The sequence below is a fragment of the Osmerus eperlanus genome, chromosome 6, assembly GCF_963692335.1.
Source record: "Osmerus eperlanus chromosome 6, fOsmEpe2.1, whole genome shotgun sequence".
NCBI classification, from domain to species: domain Eukaryota; kingdom Metazoa; phylum Chordata; class Actinopteri; order Osmeriformes; family Osmeridae; genus Osmerus; species Osmerus eperlanus.
Window position 1 is genome coordinate 17,259,535 of NC_085023.1, and position 10,711 is coordinate 17,270,245.

General features: G+C 48.3%; 1 protein-coding gene across 1 annotated transcript; it reads left to right on the forward strand.

Moving 5' to 3' along the window:
* Window positions 1-102: 102 nt before the first annotated feature.
* Window positions 103-9,874, forward strand: urb2 (URB2 ribosome biogenesis homolog). Its single transcript, XM_062464059.1, has 10 exons — window positions 103-161; window positions 515-657; window positions 825-1,001; window positions 1,195-4,624; window positions 4,735-4,895; window positions 5,110-5,220; window positions 5,885-6,127; window positions 6,428-6,524; window positions 6,724-6,863; window positions 8,809-9,874. The coding sequence occupies exons 2-10, from the start codon at window positions 532-534 to the stop codon at window positions 9,004-9,006; spliced, it is 4,683 nt and encodes a 1,560-aa protein (XP_062320043.1). The 5' UTR covers window positions 103-161; window positions 515-531; the 3' UTR covers window positions 9,007-9,874.
* Window positions 9,875-10,711: the final 837 nt, after the last annotated feature.

Here is a 10,711-nt window from a genome sequence, read left to right on the forward strand (position 1 = left end):
TTAATCTGTCTGATTTGATAGGAAGTCTACACGTTTTGTAAACATTGGACATGCAATCATAGGTACAACTTAGCACTCGATTATGTTGGTCTGGCACTGGAGTTCAGAGTTCACGAGTGTCTGTCTACCACAACAGATCGACACGTGTAGACAGGAAAACTGTAAGTATTTAGCATAAGAAATGCATAAAAACACTTAAATTAACTGTCATAAATGCATTAGCCTACGCTTTATTAGTCAAGCCTTCAGTTATAGCACATGGCACTGTTTTAGATCATATAGCAACATGATAGTAACTAAGCTAGCTATAACTAGCCTAGCTTTAGCATGCACCTAGAAGTGTGCAGTATGTTCATCACTTATTTTTCCTTTAAGATGAATATACTCACATTAATTTGCTGATTTCGCTCAATCATTCGTCAGCCTATTTGAATAAAAGTTACCTAATGCCTGCATAATTGACTAGCCGACCTATCTATGCTACTTGTTGACCAAGTCCTCTCCCTCTTTATAGCTGGTCAGGCTCCAGCTATGACTGCCATATACTCGGGTATATACTCGAAACTTAAGAACCCCCGAACTCCCTGGGAGGACAAACTGAAGCTTGCCCGCTTCGCATGGATCTCGAATCAATGTGTATTGCCTAACAAGGAACAGGTCAGTTACTGTTGTTTTCTGCCAAACGCTCACATAGAGAATTCTCCTTATTCTGTTAAGACGCTCAATAGTTCGTTTGAGTTAACGTTTAGCCGTTGCTTGGCTATAAAGAAAGAGTTCGTTGAGTACTATTCGTCTAGGATGGTTCTGTGTCCTCATTGTTGCAGGTGCTTTTTGATTGGACGAGTCATGCGCTGACATGCTACTACAACAAGAAGGCAGAGCTGCCACAGGAAGTAGTGGAGGGCCTGTGGACCTACCTGGACAACATTCTGCACAGCAAGAGGCTACAACATGTCCTAAGTCAAGGGAAAACTGTCAGCATTCGTCAGCCATTAGCACAAGTTAGTGGCTGTTTTATTATTTACTTGATTATATACTCTGCTCTTATAACTTCAATGCTATTGAAGTTTGCTATTTACATTTATTCATTTTTTAGCAGACACTTTTATCCAAAGCGACTTCCAAGAGAGAGGTTTACAAAAAGTGCATTTTCAATGTTTCTTGACTGAACCCTATCTTTCCATCTTTTGCCAGGTTATTATTGACCGTATCCAGGAGTTTACCTCTGGTGTGTCTACAGGGCTTTCCCCTGTGGCTGTGTCCACTGTGCTGAGCTGCTGCCAGAGCATTCTATCCTCCACAGTCCTTGCTGCCACCTTCACCACCAAGTATGAGTTGTTGGTGGATCTGCTGGCCAAGCACTGCTTCCTGGCCTCTTCCAAGCTCCACCAACCAGCAGCAGAGCCCCCGATGGCCCAGGATCAACCAATGACAGATTCCCCGGTCCCCCAGCCTCAGCCAATCGCAGAGCAACTGGCTCCTCAGATGTTTGAAGTCCTTTTCCAGGTGTTAAGCAGCTACCTGGTGGTCCAGAAGCAGCAAGGCAATCCCACCCGTGTCTTCTCCCATGTGTCATCCCACCTTCTGCAGCCTCTCCTCCTCCTCCGCCACTTGTTGACCTCGCGAGCCTGGACTCCCCAGGATGACCCCCGATTGCGGCAACAGCTGAGCAGGGACATCCGGATCAAGATAGATGCCATCTTGCAATCTGCCCTCTTCCCGCCTGAACATCTTCCAGCCTATCGGGAAGAGCTAACCCCAGCCAAAAAAGGTACTAGGACGGTCGGTAAAAAAGGACCAGCAGGGAAGGGCGTTCTCTCACCGGTCAGCTCCATCCTCACCAAACTGTGTGCCGAGGGGTATTGTGATCCGGACCTCCACTACATTGTCAAATCCAGCTCCCTTCCCCTGCTCTTCAAGTTCTCTCTGGACGCCTATTGCAAAGGTGGAAATGAGAAGATGCTCTGCTTCCTTGTGCTGACCCGTCTGGTCACAGGACTAGATTTTGACCTCTCAGACCAGCTGACTGTCAGTGAGGTGTTCCAGCCTGACAACTGGAGTCTGGCCATGCTGGCATTGGAGAGTCTACTCAACCTGTGTCAGTCTGGAGACATCTACAATGTAGCCTCAGACAGGATCCAACATGGAGAAGCCCAGTTTACCTTCTACAGGAAGGTGGTTGAGCTGTTGTTAAACCAGCCCCAACCCGGGATTGCAGCCTGGTATCGCTGCCTCAAGGCTATACTAAATCTAAACCACCTTATCCTAGAACCAGACTTGGATGAGCTGCTATCCATTGCCTGGGTGGACTCCGAATCCCTTGATTCCCGAGTAAGGAAGGCCCGAGAGTCCCTGGTCTCCGCCGTCTTCCAGATCTATACCAAGCTTCGCCAGCTACCCCGGCTGTTCCAGGAGCTGCTGAATGTCCTGTGCCGCCCTGCAGTCGACCACCTCCGGCTTCCTCTCCTATCCAGAGCAACACATCAAGCCCTTGCTGCCTGTCTGCTGGACACTCCTGTGAGCCAGAGCTTGGAGGTTTGCAGCCAGATCCTGGAGAGCATTCAGACCTTCATCATCCCAGACTTGGAGGAAAATGAAGACATGGCGCTGAAACTCTTCTCTCTTAGCGGGTTGCTGTTCTCTGTCTTGTTCAGTGTGAAGACATTAGACAGCAGCAGTCCTATGCTGGCGGTCAGACAGACCCAGTCTGTGATGGAGGAGATGCTCCAGGTTGTAAATGCCATTTTAGAACAAGTCCCAGAGCACACAGCAAGGGAGCTGTGGGTTGAGAAAACCCAGGAGGCAGGCCTTCTCCTCAGGTACACCTGGATGGAGACGAACACTCTCTTCCAGATTCACTGTAGTAAGTACACATCTTCGGGTTCAGAACCAGACCCAGACCTCTCCGGCCCATTAGACTCCATATTGAGTCTTCTTTCAGATGTGATAGTGACAAACAGTGGCCGGTTCTCCCTGTCAGACCAGAATCACACCCCTATGAGCCGTATCCTACTGAAACTGCTTACTATCCAGCATATGAAGAAAGTCCTCTCATTGAACGAGCTCCTGGCCCAGTCCAGCACGTCTGAGATCCTCTGCAAAGCCACCCAGTCCATAATCGGGAAAGAGGACAAGCAGCTGCCAGAGTCTAACAAGCCACTCTGGGATGGCCAGATCACCAGTGTAGATGCCAGCAGCTACCCTGTTGCAAACTGCTACTTGGTGACCTCTAACCTGCCTCTCCTCGCTCCTTACATCTCTGAGGGTGATGTGAGTCATTTGGCCTGTGTTCTTCTCAGCTCTCTGCTTGACACACAAGCAGGCGACACAGCAGAGAAGCACATCTCAATCCCTTTCATCTCCAGACAGCTGCTAGAGAGCCCCCTATTGGTGGAGACACCTACGCTCTGTTCCGCCCTTGTCAGGTCACTCACACAAAGAATTGTTAGAGTCCTCGGAGCGTCCGACACCGCATCTGTCTGTCCACCACTGAAGACGTTCTGTGAAGTATCTGGTGCAGTTACTGGAAACACAGAAAATGTATCTGTCACTCAAGTGAAAGGAGATGCCATGGATGAATGCTCTGCTCCTCAGAAGAGACTTGAGGCTGTCGCCCAGGAGTTACTGTGTCCCAATAAGGACGATGCTTCTGTGTCTCTGTCTGAAACCCTCACAGCAGAACTTCTCAGTATACTTCAGATTGTTCGAACTCTAAACCCAGATGGGATGTCCTCTGAAGACTTCTCAGAGCTGTTCCTGCTGCTCTTCCTCAAAGTGAAGCAAGTGCAGCCTTGCTGTGATGTCAACCCTGCTTCCATAGTACAGTTGCTGGGAGAGCTTCTCAGTCTAATGGGAACTCTGTTGGCGGGAAGGAACTCCCATTGTGTTCTGAAGATCATCCACGGAAGCAGCCTACTAGAAGCAACCATGACTGCTTTGTTCTCCCATAGCAACCAAGGCCTGTTTCTGACCCTGGACAGCTCTGATTGGCTGGCCTTCCTCAGGTCCCTGCAAGACTTCATACAATCTCTGATCCATCTGATCATCCACAGGAAGAGCAGCGTCCGTCTCAACCTGGAGAAGTTCACCACCTTTATGTTGGACAGTGAGGTGGCAGTGAGGTCGGCATCAGTCGTTCCTGCTCAGTCTGATACTAAGGGCCTGTTTTCCTCTCACCTGCTGCTGGCCTGCTTGACCTCGATGGGCCAGGCAATGACCTCTGCAATGGGGAAGAGCAAACCACTGGACGAGACTTTAGGCCAGCTACTGGAGAGGATCAACGCGGTGCTGGGTCCCGCTGTCCAAATAAGCCTGCAGGCCCAAACAGGCAGTCTGTTGCGCCAGGCCTTCTTTGTGGACGTGGTGACTGGAATGGTCCGCAGCCAGCTGGCCACCAGCCCACAGGAGAGCAATAAAGAGGTCAGCCTCAGTCACATGCCCATGTACAGCAGCTTCTGCCAGCAGATCCTCCGAGAGCTTTGTCCTGCCCCTCGCCCGATGGACTTCCTGGTCTCATCGCTCCAGTTCCTGGGGCAGTATTACTGTGCAATGGAGAGGTGGAAATCAGCCGAACTGGATGAGCTATTTGTTCAGGTTCTACAGAAAGTCGTCAAACTCCTGGGAGGTACGTGGCCCTCTTAAAAGCCATTTCCATTTAGAGAGATTTTGTGGGATTATCGTACTAGATGATTACGAGCAATCGTGTTACTGCTGATCATATCTGTGCTGCCTCAGCCTCATGGCTGCCTGTTTGTGAGGTGGCAGAGTTGGATGAGCCAGTGGAGGAGCTACTACACCACCTGCTGGCCAGGAGTACACCAGAACGCTTCCATCTGCTCCTGCTGCTGCTCAAAGATGGGCTGGACACAGCCCAGATCCGTGCAGGTGCACACAGGGTAAGAACGGATACTTTATGGATGACAATTCAGAAGTGTGTAAATGGGCTCATTTATCACTTTTATGTTTGAAACTAATAATATTTTTCATATAATTGTTTACAGCTTCTACCACAGTTGTCATATTAAAACTGTTTGGCAAGACATAAAAGATGACACTTCAAAGGTAGAAGCCGAAGACGGAAGATTGAGTTTGTGTGTGTGTGTGTTCCAGGAGGTGCTGTCAGCAGTCATCCTCACGAGGCTCCTGAGTGGCTGCCAGCTCCCTGAGGCCTGCTGTAAGGCTCTGTGGCTCCTAACCCCGCAGCTCATCTCCACCCTGGTGGTAAGCTGTCAGACAGTCTCCTGTCAGAGCTCTGTCTCTCAGGGTTTCCTATTTCCTGTGCACCTGTGGAGCCTTCCCGAAGAATGCAATGTGGCACTAATTTCAACATACCCTCTGACACAATATTTTGAAATGATCACTATATTGCTTTCACCTGTTAAATGACCTACTCCAATCTCCTCTGTAGCATAGGGGTTCATATGGGAGGGGGCTTTAGACCATGACACATCTACGTAAGACTAATAAGGTATTATTTTCTGTGTGCTTGTTTATATGTTGATTGACGCTTGCTCTTTCATGGCCGTATAAGGACATCATCTCCAGGCAGCAGCAAGGTTTTGGCAGAGGCAAGGCCTGCGCTGGATAGATGCATGTGTTTCCTATCTAGCAGGCAGGCCCACTGGGCCCAGCAGCACACAGCAGGGCTATTAGACTGGCCCAGCCCAGTCTCTCTGCTGCCTCTCCCTGCTCCTCTGGTTTTCTCTGGATGGGTGGGACCCAGGGGACGAGGGTGTCAGCTCGCAAGGGAAATGATTGAGTTTGATAAATGTTTACTGCCGCCTTTGCTCTCCTCTTTAATGCCATCGCTTTGTCTCTCATTTTGATCCTCTGCCCCGCCAAATCTGTCTACCTACACGCCGCAATCCTCTCTTCCCCTTTCCAGTTTATAGTTCAGGAGTCCAGAAAGGATGTGGCATTGACCTCTGACCTCACCGTGCCGGTATTGACCACCCTAACCGCCTTGCTACGTCGGGGAGAGGGGTCCCTCTCCAACCCCCATCATGTGACCATAGTACTGGGTGCCATCGAATTTGTCCCCCTGAACCAGCTGCCCCTGCCAGTGTACCATGATGTCTTCCATGCCATCCATGAGACACTGTTCGCTATTATTCAGTGCCACCCTCAGGTAATACACACGGCATCTATTAGAGCTTACATCAATACCAGCTGTGTTCACAGTCAGATGACAGAATATTCTCAGTCAACACCCTTTGAAACTTCAAATGTACTAACGATCCCATAGAGGGAGATGTTTTACCTTTAACTTGGTGCTGTTAAATGTGATAGAGGGAGGGATGGAGAGAGATGGTTACAGAAACCAAAGGGCAAACAGAGTTGTAAATAACCACACCACTCTGGTGCAGTTCTCTCTCTTATGTCCAAGTATGGTGATCATTTTTCTCCCTCTTTGACTGTGTGTATCAAGGTGATGCTGAAGGCAGCTCCCATCTTCCTGAATGCATTCTATCGTCTGGTGGCATCCATCATAAAAGAAGGCAGGCAGAAGGGAGAGTCAGACCGAGGTGGGACGGGGACGGACAAACACTAACACTGAGCATTGATACCATGCTAGTATATAGTAGTCTACATGCACAAGCAACTATGCTAAGCTATAATTGGTAAAAAAAAAAGTATGGGTTAAATCTTAGCTACATACACACATATACACATGACTGAGTCTATGCTCCAGTCTTCACCCCCTCTCTTCCTCGTTCTCCCCAGGTGGCGGGGGGGATGGGGAGGAGCTGTTGCGGTGTGCCAGGCTGGTGGAGAGGATGTACTCTCACGTCGCTACCACTGCAGAAGGCTTCACCCTCCTGTCCTCCTTCATTGTAGCTCAGTATGTCACCGAGCTGCAGAAGGTAAGAACTTCATAGCTTGTGTTTGTATGAGAGAGAGGGGGAGGAGGGGGAGGGAGAGGGGGAGGGGGGGAGGGGGGGAGGGGGAGGGAGGGAGAGGGAGGGAGAGGGAGGGAGAGGGGGAGGGGGAGGGGGAGGGGGAGGGGGAGGGAGAGGGAGAGGGGGAGGGGGAGGGGGAGGGGGAGGGGGAGAGGGAGAGGGGGAGGGGGAGGGGGAGGGGGAGGGGGAGGGGGAGGGGGAGGGGGAGGGGGAGGGGGAGGGGGAGGGGGAGGGGGAGGGGGAGGGGGAGGGGGAGGGGGAGGGGGAGGGGGAGGGAGAGGGAGAGGGAGAGGGAGAGGGAGAGGGAGAGGGAGAGGGAGAGGGAGAGGGAGAGGGAGAGGGAGAGGGAGAGGGAGAGGGAGAGGGAGAGGGAGAGGGAGAGGGAGAGGGGGTTTGACAGGAACAGCCTAGGAACATCTGTGTTCACTCCTAGTTAAGTGCATCCTCTCTAATCTTCACCATTAATGGTAAAACTAACAATTCCCTTATATATCCATCCTCCCTTCCTAGCTCTCCTGCACCTGTCCTCAATAAACACATGTGTAAATGAAATTCAGGGATTGTGCGGTGATCGTTTGATTCCGTGGTGTTTGTTTGTGCCGAGCCCTAACCAGTGAGGGACTGCATGTCAAGCTGCTGAGGCAAAGTCCTGCTGCCTTCTGGGATTGTGGGATTTGGAGGAGAGGGAGTGAAGAGCGTCCCTTTTTCATTTCCTCAGTAATCCCAGGCCCTCAGCTGGGCCAACCCTTCCTGGTCTGACAGAGATGTTTGATTTGGTTTGGCCCCAGTGGCTTCTGTTAAAGACATAAATTAGTGAGTGACATGGAAAAGAGGGGGACATCAAGAGAAAAGTACTAGATTCAAAAAGTATAGTCAGTAGGAAAATGCAATAGTTCATCAGTTAGTAATATTGTTTAGCTGTTCTTACCCTCCGGTACTGTTGTTCTTCAGTGGTGCTCTCATGATCTCCATTTCCGGTTTTACCAAGAGAGGCCTGGTCTTGCAGTTCCAGCTGTAAATCTGCCAGTCTGACGTCTTTTTAGATGATGCCATGCTCCAGTCAGCTTATTCCATAGAGCCCCCTGAATGGATGACTCAGGAGCTTTTAGTAGAAATGCAGGAGTGACTGAAACTCACTGAAATTTTGACTAGTAACCTTTACTCTAGTAGACCAATATTGGATGTTGGCATTGGGGCTTTGACAGATTAATAATTGCAGAGTTTAAAGAAGTGAACTAGTCCTCCATTTGCTCCAGACTACAGGTAGGTCAAGGCCAAGGTGACAGATCACCTCAGTGTGTGATTTGGCAACTCTCTGCTGTTCAGGAGAGCTGGATGCTGGGTGCTGCTGTTGAGGCTCTCCATTCTCTAGTTGCCTGGCAGGACATTCTGTTCTCCTCTGGCTCCCAGACAGACTGGGATGGGTTGGGCTGTGTTTTATTACCGAAAGTAGTCCCTTTCATGCTCTCTCACAGATCTACATTGTGTAGGGGCAGGTGAAGTTTCAGTAATAAAAATCACACCAGGATGCAACACCTCTCCAATCACACCTTTTTGAACATTTAAAATTGAAAGTGGCAAAATATATATAAATACGTATATAAAGAATTCCTGCTTTAACCAGGCAGAAGGAGAGAAAGTGAAGGACTAAATACACCGTCTGACGCTATGCACATGATTAAGTTTCTCCGCTCAATTTAATACCCTCTCTACTGTCTTGGAACAGGCTGTTAGATACAAGTGTTAGGGTCATGTTACAGATTAGCAGGTACTCTTGAAACCAAAGGGTAAAGCTGTCGAAAAGAGATGTTTGGACTGTTGGACTGGTTAGACTGGATCCTCCTAGCATGTAGATCTATTCAGTGGGGTAAAAATATTATTACTGTCTTTTTTGTGTTTGTTTGTTCAGGTGACCCTGAGGCCTGACATAAAGAGCCATCTGACGGAGGGTGTGTATCGAATCCTGGATATGTGTGTGGAGAGGGACGTCAAGTTCCTGTCATCCTCCTTGCAGATGGGCGTCCGAGAGGTGTTCAATGACCTCTACAGCAGCTACACACACTACCACAAGACCCAGAGGCAGGGGGAGGAGAAGTACACTGCCTGAACTGTGTCCTCTCGTCACACTGTCTGAAGTCACTGTACCCACCCACCACCCACCTCAGTTCCTTGACCTAAATCTGGTTTTCAATCCAGAACCACAGTTTGTGTGAATTGAATATTTTATATTCTGTAAAATATATAAGTAATAATTTGATATAAACTGATTTATAATAAAACATGGTTTGTATGTTTTTGCATATATTGCATTTTATATAGATCTTATGCAGAATCAGAATTCTTTGTAGAACTAAGGCTTTCCGCTTCCAGCAAATAGCTGAGCATCACATCGCAGTTGTTAATAAATGGTGGTCTGGAGCTGCATACCACACACAATGTACAGGAATGTCTCATTAGCAAAGCTTTACATTAGATCCGTATTAAAATGGCCAGTTGCATATTTAGTCATTGCCAAACACTACAAGACAGGACCAGATGTTTTATAACTGCCATGAGAGGACTAGAAAACACTGACATGAGAAAAATGTTTTGTGTTCATTTATGATAATTGAGTGTGAAAGCCCTGCTATCACCACTCCATTATGTGACACTGCTGGACATGCATTATAATGTTATAGTTTCCATTTTCTTGAGATGTACAGTATAACCAAGCAAGCTCATGTCCTTTTAATTTAATTGGTTGTCTCTATTAGTTAAATCTGTGCACTGTTGTTCCGGTAATTTCTTTTATGCTCCCAAACTAGATATTTGAACCCTTTGAAGTGTGTATGACACCTTGGTGGTTTAATGACTTCAGTTTCCTGCAGCTGGCTCAAACTCCCATAAGAGGTTCAGCAGGAATTTCAGAGTATTACCCTTTTAATTTTACATATAGCTGTAAATTGACCTTAATAAAGTAATTACAGCTCCATCAATTTTCTCTTGGAGTCTGTAATGAAGTGTTGTGGTTATATCCCCCCTGCCATTTTCTGCAACTGTTACAAAATATGACATCTGAAGTACCAGCTCACCTGACTTGGGCTTCCTCTCCCCTTGAGCCATTTCTTTGATTTAACAGCTTAATCAGTTATCTCAGTCAGTGATTCTGCAAGGTCTGGACAGTGTCTCATTCTTTCAGCCTCTCACTTCTTTCTACCTCTGTGTTGGTGTCTGCCATTCTGCTGGCTCTGTTTCCAACCCTGTCCTCCCAGACCCCTGACCCAGCCTCTGCCTCACAACACACGGCATTAAAACAATTACCGTCTGCAGGGCCCTTTGGGTGTCAAGCTGGGACTTACACCTGCCCCTGGGTACCGCTCTAGGATCAGTTTCCACTGATCAAATCTAAGCACTCAACATTGAGATAACAGGGCAGACAAACTCCTCACCCCTCACTTGTGAAAGAGAAGGTTAACACTCTTCATGTGCTACACATGTCTCCCCCATAAACCAGATGGAGGATGGTTTGTTAGGAATCTTCTAGACATCCTGTCTTCTCTGGGAAGGCCCTAGAAGAGTGTAGAGAAGGGAGAAGCGAGAGACAGGAGATCAAGGAAAGGAGAGATACTGTACTATTAGTGGGTAAGCTGGGGAGGGCTCGCCTGAGTGGAGTTGGGAAATGAAGAAGGAGTGGGGAGAGAGGGAGAGAACATGGAGGTGGGAGAGAAGGAAATAAAAGAAGAGTTGTTGGGTAGATCGGATATGTTCGAGTTTGTAATTTGCTAATTTCTCTTTGACTATAATAACCATCAAGCTTCCTTGGAGACACATAT

Bases quoted from the DNA above. Each gene is read 5' to 3' on its own strand.
- urb2 (XM_062464059.1), top strand. From the start codon at position 532: ATGACTGCCATATACTCGGGTATATACTCGAAACTTAAGAACCCCCGA. The intron at 1,002-1,194 runs GTTAGTGGCTGT...ATCTTTTGCCAG, and splicing joins TTCGTCAGCCATTAGCACAA to GTTATTATTGACCGTATCCA. The intron at 5,221-5,884 runs GTAAGCTGTCAG...TCCCCTTTCCAG, and splicing joins AGCTCATCTCCACCCTGGTG to TTTATAGTTCAGGAGTCCAG.